The sequence below is a fragment of the Meleagris gallopavo genome, chromosome 7 (assembly GCF_000146605.3).
Source record: "Meleagris gallopavo isolate NT-WF06-2002-E0010 breed Aviagen turkey brand Nicholas breeding stock chromosome 7, Turkey_5.1, whole genome shotgun sequence".
Taxonomy (NCBI): domain Eukaryota; kingdom Metazoa; phylum Chordata; class Aves; order Galliformes; family Phasianidae; genus Meleagris; species Meleagris gallopavo.
In genome coordinates, this window is record NC_015017.2 from 21,448,764 (window position 1) to 21,469,187 (window position 20,424).

General features: G+C 35.0%; 1 protein-coding gene across 1 annotated transcript in view; it reads left to right on the forward strand.

Annotated features, from left to right (window-relative positions):
• Nucleotides 1–20,424, forward strand: part of LRP2 (LDL receptor related protein 2) — an 87,607-nt gene that overhangs the window by 34,765 nt on the left and 32,418 nt on the right. Inside the window, 21 exon segments of the mRNA XM_019617387.1 lie at nucleotides 570–762; nucleotides 1,204–1,329; nucleotides 1,551–1,681; nucleotides 2,327–2,464; nucleotides 3,396–3,677; nucleotides 4,864–5,103; nucleotides 5,794–5,913; nucleotides 6,283–6,399; nucleotides 7,074–7,451; nucleotides 7,979–7,993; nucleotides 8,330–8,578; nucleotides 9,492–9,703; nucleotides 10,169–10,353; nucleotides 11,264–11,492; nucleotides 12,518–12,695; nucleotides 13,913–14,041; nucleotides 16,356–16,522; nucleotides 18,168–18,311; nucleotides 19,245–19,354; nucleotides 19,651–19,828; nucleotides 20,172–20,385. Of these exon segments, the coding sequence (XP_019472932.1) occupies nucleotides 570–762; nucleotides 1,204–1,329; nucleotides 1,551–1,681; nucleotides 2,327–2,464; nucleotides 3,396–3,677; nucleotides 4,864–5,103; nucleotides 5,794–5,913; nucleotides 6,283–6,399; nucleotides 7,074–7,451; nucleotides 7,979–7,993; nucleotides 8,330–8,578; nucleotides 9,492–9,703; nucleotides 10,169–10,353; nucleotides 11,264–11,492; nucleotides 12,518–12,695; nucleotides 13,913–14,041; nucleotides 16,356–16,522; nucleotides 18,168–18,311; nucleotides 19,245–19,354; nucleotides 19,651–19,828; nucleotides 20,172–20,385 (3,735 nt within the window).

Here is a 20,424-nt window from a genome sequence, read left to right on the forward strand (position 1 = left end):
GTGTGCTTGGGAATTAACAATTTTTAGCACTTGCACAACTTGCATTTGTCATCCTCAGACTATTACATCTTCTGATAGTATAAGACTGAGTTTCTCTTTTTTATTTTCCTATCTGAAGAGCAGATGTTTGCCATAAAACTGCAGTAGAGAAAATAAACATTACTGGTATGAGATTTTGGGAATCCTGTTTGTGATAGTGTGAAGACTATTTCTATCGAAGTTGTAATAACAATCAAATGTATAAGTCAGCATCTAGCCTCCTGAACTTGCATGATGCCTTGGATCAGAGTAATGGTAATTGCAGCTCACAGTCTGGTTGTTGACTAAGATGTAACCTGGGGACCAAACAATACCATGTCTTTACTTTTCTTCTCTTTTGGATTTGTGCTCCTGAAGGATATGCCTCCTTCACCTGGAACAAAAGGCACTCCTAAGGGCTTTATATTAAGTAGCACAGAAGCAGCATTTTTATCAGGGAAAACCATTAATTTTGTGAATAGAATAAGACTTTGGGGTTATTCCTTCTGATCCTGAATGTGTACAGTGATTGTATCTATTGTAAATTCTAGGAAGAGAAATTCTGACAGCTAATAGAGTGGAAAGTGTTGAAGACTTGGCCTTTGACTGGATCTCGAAGAATCTATACTGGACAGACCCTCGATACAGAAGCATAAGTGTAATGAGACTTGCAGATAAATCTAGAAGAGCTATTGTTCAGAATTTAAATAATCCTCGATCAATAGTGGTTCATCCTGTCATTGGGTAAGTAGTCTTTGATTCTGTCTTGAAATTACGTGAACGAGCTAACTTTTTTTGTTCACTGCATCTCAAAGTTATTTAACACTAGCCTTAACTCTTTGACTGTATGCATAAGTCAAAAGGATCAGGAGAAAATTCTTTGTAATATTCTCGTGTATTTGCAAGTATTACCTGGAGAATGCATTTTTGCTTGATTCTTTCTCCTTGTAAATTAGTTAAATGAAATCCATAACAGTTTTAGCGGAGTATGGATATATCATGTTGAGAGGCACAAATAACTTAAGATCATTTTGGAAATCATTGTACACAGGGTAAGTATTGTCAGTACCACTAGTGACTGAGGAGAGGAGGAAGGCCATGGCAAAATATGTGGGTTTTCTTAAGTATGGGGTAGGTAAGTTCTTAAGTATGTGGGCTTATGTGTATTCTGGTGTGTTCTTTCAGGTATATATTCTGGACAGATTGGTTCCGTCCTGCTAAAATTATGAGGGCCTGGAGTGATGGATCACATGGCTTACCAATTGTGAATACAACTCTAGGCTGGCCTAATGGCTTAGCCATTGACTGGAGGTAAGTACAATTGTGTCAAACCGTGAGCGCTGGCACTGCCTTGTTGAAGATGTTTTTTTTTCCAACTATATAAAAACCTGTAAAATGCAGAGTTTTCTCCGATAACACCCCCTTTCCTCCACTGGTATCATCTCGACTGATTTAGGATTATTATTAAATGTTGATTCTTCATAATAAATATCATGTCATTTGAAGAGATAAAACATTTTCATTATTTCTAGTTCTCTAAGGCTGTATTGGGTGGATGCCTTTTTTGATAAAATTGAGCATAGCACCTTTGATGGACTGGACAGACGAACTCTTGAACGTATTGCTCAGATGACTCACCCATTTGGCCTTACTATTTTTGGAGGTAAGTCTGGCATTGAAAAATACTTCCTGTTAATATCGCAGAATGCTGTTCATGTGATGATATGTGAGTATGTGAGATAAAACAAATGTTTTTTGCAATATTGTGTTTTGACTAGATCTCTAACTCATTTTAGTCAGGTGAGCTAATTCTTAGTGCAACAAGACAGATATGCTGTAGTAATTATAACTTTCAAGTTGGGATGCTTCTCTAGAGATAACTAGGAATTTCAGGATTTTATTAATTATATGTACTTTGTTATTGGTTTTATGGTGTATGCAAAGAATACCCCGTTGGATATTGTGCAAAAACCTCTTCAGAATATTCTAACCCCTTCAAAAAAAAAGGTCTTAATGAATTATTTTAAAAACTGTTTTAGAATTTGAAATATCACTAGAGTCTGTTATATCTTGCATTAAGCAATATCTAAGATGGTTTTTTTTGTTTTTGTTTTTCCTAAGTTATATTGTCTGTAACTGTAACTTCACCTTTGCTGTGAATGATGAAAGTCAGTTAGTCTTTTTCAGGAAATAATTATGAAAAAATATTACATTTACGTGAAATGCCTTGCAGTTCTATCTTATGATGCTTGATATTTTATGTCATTTTGCACTGTAACTGTTGTTTGTTAAATGTCTTTCAAAACAGGTTATGCCTATTTCACTGACTGGAGACTTGGTGGAATAGTTCGAGTGAGAAAGTCTGATGGAGGAGAAATGACTATTATTAGGAGGGGCATTAGTAACATTATGCATGTTAAAGCATATGATGCACATTCCCAAATAGGTGAGCTCATTTGTTGTACAGGTGGAAGATAAGAAATACAGAATAAGAGAAAATATTCTGGGACATTCATTCGAGATATTTCATTCTCAATTTTAAAATGGTTTTACTTAGTCACGACTGTTATGTGCAAGAGACACAGCACAGACACATACAGTCTCAGGTTCTACATTTGAGTGACCTATGACTGCATATCGTTTTTCTCCACCGTATTTGTTTCTTTATTCAATTATCTTGACAAATGGAATTTTTATTCCATTGTATCTTGTGTTACTTTATCACCAATTACAACCTTGTGTTTATCTTTACCCAGTAGAGGTTTTAGTTAAGCAGAACTACTTATTTTTGAAGGATTGGATAAACTAATTAAACTAAATTAAATTAAATTATATTAATTAAACTACTATTCCTAAAGTAATCACTGTGGATAAGTCTCTTTTTCTTCTTTTTACTTATCGATTATATGCAGTTATATGATCTAAAAAAAGGATTTGATATTGTAGTTATCTTGGTAAAACACCAGTGCGTTTATCAAAGCTTACGCTAAGGTTCACTCCCTATTTGGTGTCCAAACATTGGATCAGGTATGCTAGTCTTGCTTAGACAAAAGTCCTAATTTACTGTAGAGTATTTATTTGCAGATATTTGCCAAAAATTAGCAGAAAATTTTGACAAAATTGTATAAGGTGTTTTTGGTTTTCTTTAATACTTGTATCATTGAAGACTGTATGGAATGAAGGACTTATTTTTGACTTACTACTGCTACTGCCAGTGAACTTCACCCTATTTTGCATTGTAAGCAGAATCACAGAATCAGATTTTGCTACAGCATCTTTTTTTTTTTTTTAATTCTTTTGCAGTTACTCTGCACTTTTAATAGTTTCCAAGGTGTTATCAGTAGTGTATACATACATCTTCTCTATCACTCTTTAAGGCTCTAACTACTGTAACAGAGGAACAAATCCCAATGGAGATTGCAGCCATTTCTGCTTCCCAGTACCAAATTTTCAGAGAGTTTGTGGTTGTCCATATGGCATGAAGCTGGCTTCAAATCAACTGACATGTGTTGAAGATCCATCCAATGAGCCACCAACTCTGCAGTGTGGCTCATACTCGTTTTCCTGCAACAATGGAAGATGTGTACCTCGATACTATCAGTGTGATGGCATTGATGATTGCCATGATAACAGTGATGAGCAAAATTGTGGTTCTTTAAGTAAGTGCTCCCTGTAATTTACTATCAGTGTTTGGTGATTTTATTTCTGAAAGTTTGATGTGTCAGACTGTTTTCCTTGGAATAAAAATTTGACTTTTATAGGGTTCTATTTGTGGATAAATCCTGAGACCAATTTGGAGGATAAGTTACTTTGAAAGTAACAGGATAACTCATAGGGAATTCAACCCTGGACACTTGAAGATGCATGAAAATATTAATGTCTAACTGGATTCAACATTCATTTGAAGAGTAACAAAGATGTCTCTTCTAAAGAAAAAGTCTACACTTATTCTTAGTTTTGTGCAAATTTGAGAGACATTAAAATATCACTTTTTGTTCTATTTTAATACCTGGAGAAGGACAGAAGGTCTTAATGAGGGCATTTAAAAAGAGCACCATAAGAAAAATAACAAAACTGTGTGCATTGCCTAGTTTACTCCTGAGATTAAAGCAGTACCTTTATTTCATTTAACAGCTGAATTAAACAGATTTTTTTCAGATTTTCATTATGTTTGGGCACTTCTGAACTATTTGTTAGATCTTCATTTTCACAGTGAAATGAATTAAAAGTTAAATGAGTTCATTTCCTGCTTTTACTGTAAAATGATTTTAAAAAAAATTAATTTGTTGATCAAGTGAAATGGAGAAAACAAATTAATATCTGTATTTCTTAAAGTACTGAAGAGTTCTTGGCTCTTGTGACATGTTTGGTGCTCCTCTATAGAGTTAATTCTTTTAAATTACAAACAAGAGAACAGCGTATAATGATAAAATATGCCCCTTAATGCACAGAAGTAACAAGTATGAGTAAGTTATAAAACCTGTTTCTTATTAGTAGGATATTGTAGAATAAATCTTTTTTGGGAAAGGAAAGTATAAAACAAGTGGTTACTTGAAGTATGATTTTTCTTGCTTTCTTTTTAGATTGGTGTGAAGTCTTAGTAATTTATAGCTTTTTATTCATGCAACTTAAAAAAAAAAAAAAACCACCAAGAATTTAGTTTGCTTTTGCAACAGTTTTGCAGCATGACTGACATTTTCCTTTTAAGCAATGTGCATTTTAGAATTTGGTGTGTAATTTAGATATTCTGTAAGCATAGTAAATATTTAAATATATTTAACATGCTGGCAGGGAAGGTAAATTTTGGAGATCATTATAAAAGTGTTCTTTTATTTTTTTGTTCAGACAATACTTGTTCCTCATCAGCTTTCACCTGTGCCAGTGGACAGTGTATTCCAAGTCGCTGGCGTTGTGATAAACATAATGACTGTTTTGATGGCAGCGATGAATTGCGTTGTCCCACACAAGGACCCACATCATGCCCTGAAACCCTGTTTACATGTGACAATAATAGATGTATTCCTAGGATCTGGCTATGTGATACCGATAACGACTGTGGTGATGGGTCAGATGAAAAGAATTGCAGTGAGTATCTGAATTGTCTTTTTAAAACAAACAAACAAAACAAAACAAACAAACAATGAATATCTGTGTATGTCTATATGCACAAGTCTGTTAGTCTAAAAATGAGAAATGAAATTAGGAAGAAAGATCTAGTATCTAAGTGGGATTAACATTTTTCAGTATGTAAGATGTTGAAAACTCACCTACTTCGAGTTACCAGAGCCATGTAGAATGAAGAAAAATAATTAAAAAGCAATAAGAAGGTGCAGCTGTGATAGTTGTAATCATGGTGCTGCATAATGTTACCCACTACAACTTGCAGCAAAAAGCAACTATAACTCACATATTCAAAATAAATACTTAATGAGCAATTTCAGTAATGACTGATGGTGTGGTCAACTAATTTATTGTTGATGTTTTTATCCAGAAATATCTGTAATTATTTTGCGGTGGAGTAAGACAGTTTCTCAATATACTTTAATTTGCATTATTTCTCACTAATTGGGATGGTGTTTCTTTGGATGAGACACAGTCTACATATGAGTAAATAATTTCTTGATGTTAATGTAACAGTGCTTGTCATTTGGATGATTGCTAACTGCTTCATTGTAGACAGCAATTTAGAGATATTGTTTGTATGTTGTCTCTGTATTATGCTGATTTCAGATGAGAGAAAATAAACACGGCTGTGATTACTATCATTCTTAACAGCTTTCACAGGTACTTGTGAACCCAGGCAGTTTCAGTGTCCAGACCATCGCTGTATTGACCCATATTATGTCTGTGATGGGGACAAAGACTGTGTAGATGGTGCTGATGAGCATGACTGCAGTAAGTGCAACCTTTGTTTGTTCCATCTCTTTATTGTTCCTTACTGTTGTGCCCTGAAGGGTATTTGGTGACCTCATATTACGAGCTCTAGGATAGCAGATGGGCGTAATAAACCTATCCATAAGTTAGCTCTGTTAATGATACTTGTTTTAGTGTTTATAGTAAGCCCTTTGATCTTCTGGGTGGTTTCAGAGGGCTGAAATCTAAGTTTTCTGTAGATTTCAAAGTCACTGCATTTTCTGCATCACATAGAAATCATAATCTTCAGTAGAATTTGGACTTCTGATGCCATAGCTGCCTTGTGCACCTGTAGAAAAATATTGTTCAGTCTAGCTCTGAAAATAAAGTAACTAACTTTTTCTTTTTTAGTATACAATTGCAGTGGCACAGAGTTCAAATGTGTAAGTGGAGACCAGTGTATCAGTTCTTACTACCGATGTGATGGTGTTTTTGACTGTAATGATCACTCAGATGAGACCGATTGCCGTAAGTATAGGGATGCTGAAAAGCTTCATTTATTAGGTGATGCTGTGCAAAATTTTGTTTATCTGCTGTGTCAGATAATTTGAAGTACTGTCATTCGAACTTCAAAATTATTCTTAGATAAACTTGTCTATAAATAGTTCTTCTGAGCCAAAATTTCAAACACAGTAGATTTCAGCTCAAGAGTAGTTTTCTGACAAAGAATAGTGCCTGCATTCCATTTGTCTCTCAAGTTTTGTTTTATTTGGCACCTTAAGGCTTAAAAGTCTATTCAGCTAGGAAGCTGAATTTTCGCTCTGTGAGAGTTACATTAAATTTTTTTCCCTTGAGATATTATTTACATTTAAGTTAGTATTTTTCAATATGAGATGGTGAAAACTTATTTCAGAGAGTAATTTCATCTTATGTTGAGTATGCACATAGATATCAGTATACATAGATAGCAATGTGTGCTTGCTTAAAGCATAACCATATATTGCTTTATTCACTGTATTATAAAGTAGGAGCTAATTTGTCCAAATTCTGGAATGTCATGTATATTGAATGATTGTGATTCTATGGCCTGATTATAAAAAGCTCTGTTGCTTTTAAGTGTTGTCTTGCTGAAGTAATTACAAGAAATAAAAACAGTAGCTCTTCATCTCCAGTTTCTGAACTGTTGAATGTCACTGTTTTAGCTACAAGACCACCAGGAATGTGCCACCAGGGTGAATTCCAGTGCCAATCAGATGGCAATTGTGTTCCTGCTAACTGGGAATGTGATGGCCATATTGACTGTGCAGATGGCTCAGATGAACATCACAGATGTCCTGCCAGGACCTGTCCTCCATCCCTTTTCCGCTGTGACAATGGCAATTGTGTCTACCGAGCATGGATCTGTGATGGTGATAATGACTGCAGGGATATGAGTGATGAGAGAGATTGTCCCACGCAACCCTTCCGATGTCCCAGCTGGCAGTGGCAATGTCCGGGCCATAGTATCTGTGTGAATCTGAGCAAAGTTTGTGATAACTCTGCTGATTGTCCTAATGGAGCAGATGAATCCCCACTGTGCAGTAAGTTACTGTTCAAGCATCTACAATAACCTACAGTGTGCTGTGACTACAGACATAAAATGCAGAGTATCCAAAGAACAGCTATGTTGTATTCAGCACGTATTGTTATTGTAGCAACATTTCTAGCAGAAATTGTAAGCTTACTGTAATTAAAGCACTAATGATAAAGTGGAACTTGCTTGCAGCAAAAGGAGACTAAGGTGAACTCATTAACTATATCCAATCTTACACTCTGAATTATATGCTGAATTTCACTGACTACAGTATAGGCTTTTATGTAACTATATTGGAATGAGTTTTGTTTTCTCAACCAGATTCGCTAAAGAAGGGTATGCCTTAAGTTGAGATTCAACATGACTCAGTCTTTAATATTTTCTTTTAAATTTCTAATTTCAAAAATCATGAAAAAAATCTAAAAGTTTATGTGTAGCTGGCATTTGTGTTGATTATTATTTGATTTAATCGTAACCTTTTTCTTTCTTCCCTTCCTTCTTTCCTTTCTTTCTTAAATCAATACACATTCTCAGATGAACCCCAGCCAGGTATGATTATACGTGATTTTAAATTATTGTGTATTAATAAGATTTTAGTGCTGGAGTTGTACAGCAAATATTTTGTATAATTTAGGTATTTTTGAAAACATTGTTACAAGTGAATTCTGGGACTCAGTGATAAATGCTGTGTTACCTGCCTTCATATGCATTGTGTATGTTGTATTTTGCATAAGAGCCTCAACCTGGTCTCACATACATAACTGATGATTGTGCAGCATTTTTTAACAGCAATTTCAGGCTAGTAATGCAACAGCAAAGTATTAAATTTGGCATAGGGAGCTTTTGTTAGTTATATGCTTATTTCCTTTCCCAACCGCATTTCAGATCAGGAGAGCTGCTCTGATAATAATGCAGGCTGCACTCATGAATGTATTCAAGGACCCTTTGGAGCTCAGTGTACTTGTCCTGTTGGATACCAGCTCGCAAATGATTCTAAGACCTGTGAAGATATTAATGAATGTGACCCTCCAGGCTTTTGTAGTCAGCACTGTTACAATGAGAGAGGATCTTTTCGATGTTACTGTGATGAAGGGTACATTCTGGAAACCAATGGGAGGACTTGTAAAGTGGCAGGTGAGGAACACTGGTGTCAACCTTAAAAGTGGCAATGGTGCTAGAAAATGTCTGTTTTTTTTTCATTTTAATACTGTTATCTTTTAGAAGAGGAGATGCAACATCCACTGACAGTCATTCATAACAGATCATCCTGAGTATTAAAACAGCCACTCAGGGGGTTAATTGGAAACTATTATTCTGTTGAAATACAATATTTAAATTAACATCCTGGGTTATTAACATCACGGTGGTAAAAAAATAATATTCTGGAGAAAAGCAGTGCCAGGCACCTCTAAATCATAAGTTAAAATCTGCTCTTTTATGAAGTTCAGTGCATTGAAAGTGTTTAAATCCCAATCTTTTCATGAGGGTTTAATGCCTATGTCATGGTCTTAATTCTGGAGAGCAAGGAACACTGACCCAGCCTACTTCTCTGTTGTTCTGTATCTCTTACGTAGTGTGCTAAAGGAGCCATAAACCCATTGTTACCATAGGGTTTCTGGTTTAGGGATATCCTCAAGTTCTGCAGTCTGAGAAGGATAACTTGTGGGACAGAGACCTTTGCAGTTTGAATCAGGACTGGGAGTTGAAAGTGACTCAGAGGGAAGTAAGTTCTGGATGTCAGCTGCAAACTGAGAACCCAAAGTCCAGATATGAGACTGGAAGGAGAGTCTGTTGGAACGAATGATGGAGGAAGAATAAAAGAAAGCTAGAGTAGATGACAAGGTGTCAGGATGGACAGAATAGATATGATAAAATATATTTGCCCGAGAGTTGATTTTGAATTTGTCATTTCAATCCATGCATCTAGATCTAATTTGATGCTATAAAACCATGTCAAATTACTCAATTACTCATTGTTACTTGTCTAACAGAATTACTGTTGGATAGCTTAGTGGTTTATTTCAATTTCTTTTTTTTTTTTTAACAGAGTCTGGGAATCTTATTTTGCTGGTGGCAAGTCGTAACCAAATTGTTGTGGATAACATCACCTCTCAGTCACACAGTATCTATTCTCTTATTAGGGATGGGAGGAATATTGTGGCTATTGATTTTGATTCAATCTCAGATCGTATCTTTTGGTCTGATACTACACAGGACAAAATTTGGAGTGCTTACCAAAATGGGACTGACCGAAAAATAGTAAGTTTCACTGAGTTTCACTTGTCTCTTCACTGTTGAAAGAAAATGAAGACACTGTATCTCCACTTAAGGGAAGAGGCAAATCCCCTAGTATTAATAAGGGAGATAAGCTACGTGAAACAACTCAGTAGATACTAAGCTAATGTTTCCTATACCTTTTTGAAAAAGGAACCTGAATGCTTTTGGGAAGCTATGTAACACTGGACTATAAGACTATAAACTTTTTCCCATAGTAGATGCATACTTCTTCCATAGACCGGCTGAAGTTAGTAAGAGTGTGTATATGCCATATATAAGCACTCTGAGACTCATTCTGTATAAAAGGCCTAGAAAATAGCTGAAATTTGGTTACCTGTTTTCTGTATTTATGGAGGAATAAACTGTGAGAAGTGAAAACAATTAGTTCATTCTCTCTCTCTCTCTATCTCTCTCTTGTTTTGTTTTTAAATTTCTGTTGTTAAACAGGTGTTTGACAGCGGTGTCACCGTGACTGAAAGTATAGCGGTAGATTGGGTAGGACGCAATCTTTACTGGACAGACTTTGTTCTGGAAACAATTGAAGTCTCTAAAATGGATGGGAGCCACAGGACTGTGCTGATTAGTGAAAATGTAACAAACCCAAGGGGACTAGTGTTAGATCCCAGAATTGAGTAAGATTTTTTTGTTTTGTTTAAAGATACGTATTTTATGATAATAGTATTCAAACCTGAGATATGCCCAAATGCTATTGTAATTATAAGTGACAAGTGGAAGAGAAAACTGAAAATACAGTTTTTAAATGATACGTTTAGAGTTTTCATTTTATATTTTGTTTCAAATGATCATTATTTGTAATCTGTTAATCTGATCTGCTCTAACAAGATATTTGTCTTCCTCAGAAACAGATCTTTCTGTATCTTCTTCCTAGGTACAAACTTTAAATTTAAAATTTTGGTATATCATTATTAGTCAGCGATGTGCCACAGATATATGTATGTTCAGCATAAGGTGATATGCCTTCCTATTTCTACATGACAAAGGACAGGTTTCCTTGTACCCCCAAATGAAAAATAATTGCCATGATATGTTAATGTCATTACAAAAAATACCTTCCTGTTTTGAGCAGCAATAGAGTAAGTGAAATTTTCTGATTTGAACTGTTCATGTACAGACTTCTCTTTTATGAGCTCTCCAGTGCATTGAATTCTGCTTACTGCCAGCCACGTGGAGCTCTTCAGTTATAGCAGTGTTAGCACTATCAATGCGCCTGTGAAAGCACAAGCCTGCATCAAGTTAGTATTTAGGAAAGAGAATCACTTTACAGTCAACATATACAGTCAACAATAATGATGACGGAGTTTTTACTGTTCTTATTTACAAAATAGCTTAGAAGCATTCAAAAGTTTTTACAACAGGAATGATGGTAATGTCTTGAATAAACATATTGCTGATATGAGTGACTTCAGTATCATTGGTTAGGGCATTTCTTAAACATATTTTTGGCTAATTAAGCTTTATAGGCTAGCTTTTTTTTTTTTTTTTTTCTTTCCAGATTGGTAACTCTTACTTACTTTTTTTCAGTGCTCATGTGATGTTCTGGACTGACTGGGGCCAAAGCCCCCGCATTGAAAAAGCCAGTATGGATGGCAAATTTCGAACAGTGATTATTAACAGTAAAATCTACTGGCCCAATGGACTCTGCATTGACTACCCAAATAAACTTCTTTATTTTGCTGATGCTTATCTTGATTATATTGACTTTTGCGATTACAATGGGAACAACAGACGGCAGGTGGTTGCAAGTGATTTGGTAAGACATTAATTAATAAACAGTGTTTTTCCATCTCCTTTCTGATACTGCTCAACGGTGTATTTGCACAATCATAGCCTTTCTGTTCAAAATGTTCTGGTGAAGTAAGTAGTGAAGTATTCTAGCTGCTTGTTACCGCTGGAAAATGAATTACATTTCAGTCTTTCATATCTTCAGTGGAACCTAGAGGTAAGTGTAGACTTAATGCTATAGATCGTTCTCATTTGTTCTGTCTGCGTGTGTGAAGTGACATCTGACACTGCTGTTACTAACTGTTGTATCTAACACAATAAAAAAAAGTCTGTAGGACTTCCTCTTGCCACCTTCTATCAGTGATAACTGTAGCAACAGAGGATGATCTGCTGCCAAGATTTGCTACTTGCTGGGAATATCGTGAAGACAGAACCTCTGACAGGATATCTTTAAGCAAAGTACTGCTGAAAATTGACAGGACTGTGTACCAAGACCACAGTTTACTTATTCTTATAAGCTGGTATGAATAGCAGTGTATATTTTTAAGAATTGAACCTTGGGATCCATTTATCTTTGGCTAAGTAGGCAATTCTTGTGCATAGAAACAGGTGCAATCTTTCTTGCCTCAATCTTCAGAAGTTTCATTGAGACATCTTCTTCAACAGTGTGTTAAAATAATAAGGAAGCTTAGTGGAACTATAGGGTCTTTACAGATCCATAACTCATGCATTTTCTCTTATGCCCATGAAAATCTGCAATAGGGTCTTTATTTTTTGTTAGCTTGTGTTCTTCCTTGCAGTTAGACTGCCTTCTTAATTCCTCATGCTGTACATATTTAAATAAATAATAATAAATAATAAAAGGTTCCCTCATAGTTGGTGCCTTGTTTTCAGGCAGTAGATGATATTTCATCCTCATTTGGTAAAATGCTTTTGAGACACTAGCTTTTTCTTTTCTTTTTTTTTTCTTTTTTTTTAATTTTTCTTAGCAAAGCTTGCCCTGTAATAACAGCTATCTCCAGAACTAAAGTGATAAACATTCTTGCCTCACAGATTTTGCAACATCCTCATGCTCTAACTATCTTCGAAGATTTTGTCTACTGGAGTGACCGGTATACTAACCGAGTAATTAGGGCCAATAAATGGCATGGAGGAAACCAAACAGTTATGATTTATAACATTCACCAGCCTTTGGGGCTTGTGGCAGTTCATCCTGTAAAGCAACCTCATGGTAAGTTCAGCAAAACAACTTTGACGAATGCAAAAATATGTCACAAAGTAATGTCATATATTCTGGAATCAGTCATGTCAACAAATAGTCTGAGTTAAAACAAGAAAATAATTTATGCCGTTGACTTAAAACTAAAAATCTTTTCGGCCTTTCCAACCTGCTGAATAGTCCAATGCTTAGGAGAGTGATCTAGGGAGCATATAAGCATAATGAATAGCCAAAAAGAATAATAGGAAAGTAGCATGTGCAGTTTTTCTGTTTTCAGTATTGTTTTTCTTTACATGGACAGACAGAGAAGAAAGCACTTGCCAAATAGTTCAACACTGTAATATTGCAAATGAAGACATAATTTTTTGATGATTGAAATTCCAGATACAATTTTAAGACAGTCATTCATACTTCTTGTTTTGTAAATCATTAGATTTCACATCAGCTAGATTTTAGATAGAAATGAACTATCTTCTTATAGTTTGAGTTTTGAGTTTGTCGTTGTTTTAGTTGCCATCTTGTTGAATTCTTTTCAGTTCTTTTTTTTTTTTTCTATCAGGGATAATTTGTCATTTCCTCAAATGTACCACCTTTTTAGAGTAGAACTTGCTGCATTTGCTAAGGGTATCCATTCACACAATCTGATTTTTATTTCACGAAGATTACTTCTCCTGAAAAATACTCTTTAACAACATTTTTGTGGAAGCAATCTAAATGGTTGAATTTTAATTTCTATTAATAATAGTAGTCATCAAAGACTTTTTAACTCTTTTGTTTCTATTTCGCAGACTTCAGGTTTCAAAGTGATACAAGGAAATACACGTTGAATTCCTACTACCTTTGAATGATGCATAGTCAGCCATGTTATTTCTTTAATTTTCTCCAAAAAGCTTCAGTAAATAGTTTAAATCTTCCATCCAGAAAGGTTATTGTGATCAAAGTCTGAAGGTTCTGCTGGCCTTCAGATGCAGTTAACAAAATTTGGAAAAGGAATTTGACAGATTTTTGTGGTAGGAAAATGAAAAGATCAATATGATAATGTTGCTGGTTTTACAGGAAGATTTATGTTCTAAGTGTATTGCTTGTGGTTCTTGTAAATAACTTGATATTGAATTTCAAGGAAATATCGAAGCTGATTTATTGCAGAGTTGACATTTTCAGTAGCACTGAGTAGCTTTCCAGCCTCTTGTATTGGTAATAGTTGCTAATAAATTTATTTTTCTTTTTAGGTGTCAATTCCTGTGCGTCGTCACCCTGTAGCCACCTCTGCTTGCTTTCATCGTCTGGACCACTTTTTTTTTCCTGTGCTTGTCCTTCTGGATGGATGCTTTCTCCTGACAACAGGAACTGCATGCGAGGTAGGGCAGTAGTTGTGAGACATGAAAAAAAGACTTTACAGATTTTCAGAGCCATCTCTCTTCCAAGCAAAAAGCTTGCTTCAGAACTGTGAGCTGCTGCTCATGAAATCAGAGTTTGGGATCATTCCAGGCAGACTTCACTTAGGAAGGATGGAATGGAATGTACATGGCCTAAAGGCATGGAGCCAGGTTCTGGAAAGAGCTCAAAGAGAGTTATTTGTTCATTTGGGAGAAATGGAAGAAATGCTTATTTTAAGCGCTGTGAAAAAGCTGCATTTTAAATTTTCTCAACGCATTGAATGTTTTGCAGTTGCATCTGGAAGGAGCGAAGCATTGGTTAAAAATGTGAAGGAGTATTCTGGCAAAGTGTTGTCCTTGGCATTATAAATATTCAGCCAGGAAGCACGTTTTAAAGAATTGTACTTTTAAGAACGTAGAGGTGCAGATCTAGGAGAGAATTGCTTGATTAATCAAGTCTCCTTCCTTCTTGTTCTTGAGTATCACCACATAATGTGTTCCTTTTTAGCAAACAGGCTCCAGCTGGATGTTAATTTGGTTTCTTGCTCCTAAACTTCAATGAACCTCGTAATTTTGATGTCTGGAAGCTGTCTTGTTTTCAGTTCAAGTATATTATTTCCCATTTATGTCCATTTCCTATGCCACTTTTGTCCTTTGGGATAAAAAACATCAGTAGTTCTTCATTCCTGATGTATATTCTGTGTATATTTTTAAAATGACTTATCACATTCTCTCTCAGCTTGTATTTTGCTTTGAAAGAAATCATGTCCTTTGGTTTCCCCTCATGTGGAGGGATGCTGTCCCTGCTCCTTGTCACCCTCTGCAGCCTATCATTTCAGGTGTGTGTATCTCAGCAAAATTACTCTATTGCTCATTAAAAGAATGAAGAACAATTAAACGTCTCCATACGTGTTAATGTTGAAAGAAGCAATCAGCAAAAAAATTACTGAAAAGTATGATTGTTTTTAATGAGACTATTAAATTTCTGAAGTACAAACAGTCTAGACAAGAGAACTTGCATATTCATGTTTCAGTAGGATTCAGTTGTGTTTTATACTATGTACAATTTGAGAGAGAATAATAATCCTTAGAGTCTTTTATGCACTAGAACAATTTGTTATGAATTTAGCAGTTCCATGTAAACTTTTTGTAGAAGAGCCACTAGTATGCTGCATTCATAAGAAAAAAAACCAGCAACATTGAAGTGTAAAAGCTTCAAGAATTTCACAACTAAGTTTCTTCAGGCAACTATTTGTTGAAATCTGATTTTGAGGGCGCATGAATGATATCTAAGCTTTTGTCAATTTTGACTACAGTTCTGGCTGCTAGAGAGTAGGGAGAATAATTTTAGAAAAGCACGATGCTGGTTTTTTTTTTTTTCATGTCAAAAATTTCACTGGAAAGTTTGCATAAATGTATTAAGTATCCAGTGAAAGGAAAAAAATAAAATCATCTGTACCAGAAGAAGAGTTGGGTTACACCTACCTTCTATATGACAGCAACTCAGTTCCCTCTCAAATAGTAGCTTATGCCTGGAGAAGTGATTAGAATGTGCTCTCTCCTTCAAAAGGTAAAGGAAAAGGAAGAGGGGAACTTGTGTCTCTTCCCAATATTCCCTGGCAGAGGAGAAATTACATTGCTGACTTGTATCAGTAGCTCTGTAATGTGTTTTGTCAGAACACATGACTAGTTACCCTTTGTTTTAATAACATTTAAGCATGAGGACTGGTATTTTCTTGAAAGTAAATTTATTGTTTTAGAGATAAAGTTAGTATACTCTATAAGAGATTAAAAAAAAACAACAACAAAAAGCAACAAACAATGATACTGCAGCTAATAAGGATTAGCAGTTGTTGCCATGACATTGTACATTTCTTTTGACTCCTGCTTAGCCGTTACAATCTATCTCAGGCATGTTTTGACTCTCATTCCTAGAGTTTTGAAGAATCTTCTTGTAGAAGCTGTGGCTGAGTGTACTTCTCACCTTGGCTAGCAATAAATGATCCTACACTGTTTACTTCCTTCTCAGAATTTGCTTGTGTGTGCATTATGATTACATAGTGCTGAAACATTCAGTGTTAAAACATTACAATTGATAAGCTCAGTCTTGTGAGGTAAAAAAAACAAACACAAACTTGTATGTAAATGGTTTACAAAGCATCACAGGTAATATTTGTCATCCCTGTTGTCATTAAGGAACCTTTGGTAGAGCTGGGGGCATATATCAATGCAAATTTTTTTTAACAGAGGAAATGTATTGAAAGCTAACTCTGACTTACATTATATGTTTTCACAGTTGAACACCCTTTCCTCATTGCTGTCAGAGATAATATAATTTATGGAATTTCTCTGAACCCTGAGGAGAAGACCAATGATGCTATGGTTCCAATAGCAGGAGTTCAAAATGGTGTTGATGTTGACTTTGATGACTCAGAACAGATGATCTATTGGGTTGAAAATCCAGTAAGTTAGTATTTGTGTTCAGAATGCACACTAAAATAAGACTTCCTACTTTAAAGTAATGTTTATGATTTAAATATATTAGCATTAAAGTTAGGAATTTTAATAAATATAGCTGAAAAGAATGAAAGACTTTTTCCCTAGTTTATATGAGAGAGGCTCCATCTCATTTGAACATTAGTTTTCATGTTTGTCCACCAAAATATTTAATTAATGCTCTTCCTTGCAGGGACATGAAGATCGGATAGTACTGACAGAACTGTACTCTCAATCCTTTGCTGTAGTCTGCTCTTTCACCTATCTATTGGCTTAGAACTTAACTCTGCAGATAGAGCTGAAAGAGTTCTCCATGAACATATTATATTGAACCAGTGGTGCTAAATATTAAAATGAAATTACCACTAGAATGAAATCGCATATTTGCATGATTTGGTTTCTAATCTGAACATTTCATGAAGTAACATAGTACAGAGGCATCCTTCTCTTAAGTAGAAGAAAAGGATGGAAAAGTCACAGGTAGCAAATACAGAGCTAATATTTTTTAAAACTAGTTCAGAATAATTTTTAATAGACCACTATAATTGTTTGAAAAAGTCTCTTTAATTATTCTATGGAAGCCTGGGAGATGGATCTGATAGGAGACTTACGATTCAGCAGTATGTCTCTTCACTCTTGGAAACTTAAAAGCAGTTGATAAATTCTCAGGAATCTATTTGATCCTCCATACAAAAAATATTCTTGACACGTCTCAGCTAGGAGATAGGTACAGCTGACATTTACAGGAGGTCAAACAGTTTTGTAGTGGTCACAGACTGATGTATCTATTAACACAGCTGGCAAGTGAAATGACAGGAGCCTCGGCAGGCTAGTGCAGATAAGCACTGTATTAAGAATATATAAGAATAAGAATATACATGGACCTACTAATGATTCCTGGGTGTTTTTTCTAAAGCAATTGTTCTGCAGAACTTCTGTAAAACTGAAGCAACTGGAAGAAAACTCAGATCTCAGTGTAGCTTGTCTCACTGAGTTTTGTCACTGTTTTTGTATCATGCAGCTAATGTATCTATGATGTAGCTACATCTAATACAATTGAGCCTGCAAGTGATAATTTCAGAGATAATTCTGTGAAAACTGCAGGGTTAATCTTAGTTTTGATTCTTCTATTACAGTTAGAATTTTGGTTCTTCTGTATTTATGCTTGTAGAGAACACTATTTTCCTATATTGAATTTGAGATTTATTCAAGCTGGCTAATTGAGATATCGTGTTAATAAATCTTTTGAGAATAAAGTGCGAATTACAGTAGTATGTCTGCATATAGCTTAAAAATATACTGTTCAGGCTCATTTTACATAGCCATTTTATTTCTGTGAATCTCTTTGGTTAATGAACTATAATGCCTCTTTATACCATATAGTTACAATTGACTATATATATATATATATATATTTTATTATGATTGTTATTTTTTTACCATGCTTATGAATTGAGCATATAAAAATACTACTGCTAAATTTTCATTTTTCTCAGAAAAGATTGCAATACAAAATATTTGTTTACATGGTTGCAATAAATCAGGTTTTCTGTTATTTTTTTGTTTTTGATGAAACTGCTCTGGATGTTTATACTTTTGTTTTTTTTCCAAGGGTGAAATTCACAGAGTGAGGTCAGATGGATCTAACAGGACGGTTTTTGCTCCAGCAGCTGTTATTGGTGCTCCTATTGGCCTAGCACTGGACTGGATATCTGCAAACCTTTACTACAGTAACCCAGGAACACAGTCAATTGAGGTAATATTTAAGAACAATTGTGAAAACTAAGAGCCTAGGTATTTTGCTGCTACATATACAGTTTGAAGTTAGAGCTGTTTTTTAGTGAAAATCAGAAATTAGACTTATTTTTTCTAAAGCATTTCAATAGTATGAAGAAAAGTGATTTGCACACTTAAAGAAAAAAAACTAGATTTGTGCACACTTAAAAGATTTTAAAAACGATTTCTGGGAACTTTATTTGTGTATGGATCTTTTTTTCTTCAAGTCAGGAGGCTCCTAGTGTTTCACACACAAACTTCCCTAATATAGTAATAACTACTACTTTCATTATTATTTTCATTTCAAATCAAAGATCTTCCTGCATTGCTTCTGACTGTAAAGGAATGTGGCCATGGAATGCAGTAAGATCCAGTCCCCAGTGCTATTCTGTATCTTACTGGAGGCAAGCAGTCTGACAGCATGGGAAAAATAAAAATTCCACTTAGAGTAGGGAAATAGAGGGTAAGCAACATGTAATATAGTGATAAGAGTGAATAAGTCATCATGAATTTTCTTGTCCTAAAATGTAAATATGTATTTTTAAATTAAAATTTATCTAATTTAAACAGATACAAGTAATACGTGTAAAATCAGCCTTTCTTCATGCCTTCAACCTGTAACACTCAACATCAATATATTATGGAGGCTGAAAGATTAGCTTTTTTTGTTAGTGTTTTTTATTTTTACCAAGGATACTTCAGTATTACCATAGGCAGGTTCTGAGTTTCTTCCTAGGGTGCACGTGAGAGAAGAAAGAATATTAGAGTAGTAAGCAACTTGCTTTTTCTTCATAGTGTTTGAACATGTTTCCTGCAATGTCAGCTCTTGGTGGATTTAGACTTTCTTCCTTTGATTTAATTATCTGTCCTAAGTTCTGTATTACATGCTTTGATGAATTCAATATTTGCATAGGTCCTGAAGCTGCACGGTGAAGTAATGTACAGAAAAACTCTGATTACCAACGATGGTACCTCTCTGGGAGCTGGCACCCCAATTGGTTTGACAGTTGATCCAGCAAGGGGGTAAATTACTAAAATTGCAGTTGTCTTTGCACTTGAATATGTCTTCTACATTTTTCTTAATGTTTAAGGTCTTTAGCTTCAATCCTGGATTTGATACAGGTTTGTTTTTGTTTTAATTTATTCTTTAAAAAGCCTGGAAAATAATGGCATGACTACATAAATTGTTGGATGGTCATGTGCCAAAATATTTGGCAGAGGGAAAGGATGGATTTAAGCATATGCTTTATTGTCTATGGGCTATTGATTTCCATCACCAGCTTTGCTAATAGGTGTGATAATGTGTTCCTGTGTTACAGGAAGCTGTACTGGACAGACCAGGGAACTGACAGTGGAGTTCCAGCAAAGGTTGCCAGTGCAAACATGGATGGATCAGGTATTCAAATCCTCTTCACTGGCAACCTGGATCATGTAGAGTTCATTACCATTGATATTAAAGAACAAAAGTTGTACTGGGCTGTCACAAGCACAGGTGTGGTAAGTGATACTTTTGTAATAGTTGCTGTTACCTGTTTGTGTGTTTGTGATTCCCAAGACTAATTCAGTTACTTCAGTTTACTTGTGTAACTGGGAAATGCAGGACCAAGCAAAATCTGAATAACATTTACAGATTACCTTTAAAAATAAATGATGATTTGAATGAAGATACAAATCTCTATTAGCATCCTGCTAACTTATTCTTCTTCTCTGTGATAGGTAGATTAAAATTGTGTCCATGGAAAAATTTTAGTAGCATATGTTGTAATTTAATTTTGTATTGTAACATTGAATGTATACTATTATAAGAAGTGTAATATTAAGCTTTAAATTGATTTCTTAGATTGAGAAAGGCAATGTGGATGGTACAAATCGTGTGACTCTCGTGGTTCATCTTTCTCATCCATGGGGAATTGCAGTGTATGATACCTTTCTATACTATACCGATCGAGATTATGAAGTTATTGAACGAGTTGACAAGTTTACTGGAGCAAACAAAGTAGTACTGAGAGACAATGTCCCAAGACTGAAGTGCCTACGAGTGTATTATAGAGATAGTGAGTATTTGCTAAAGAGCTATTTCAAGTTTTCCAACT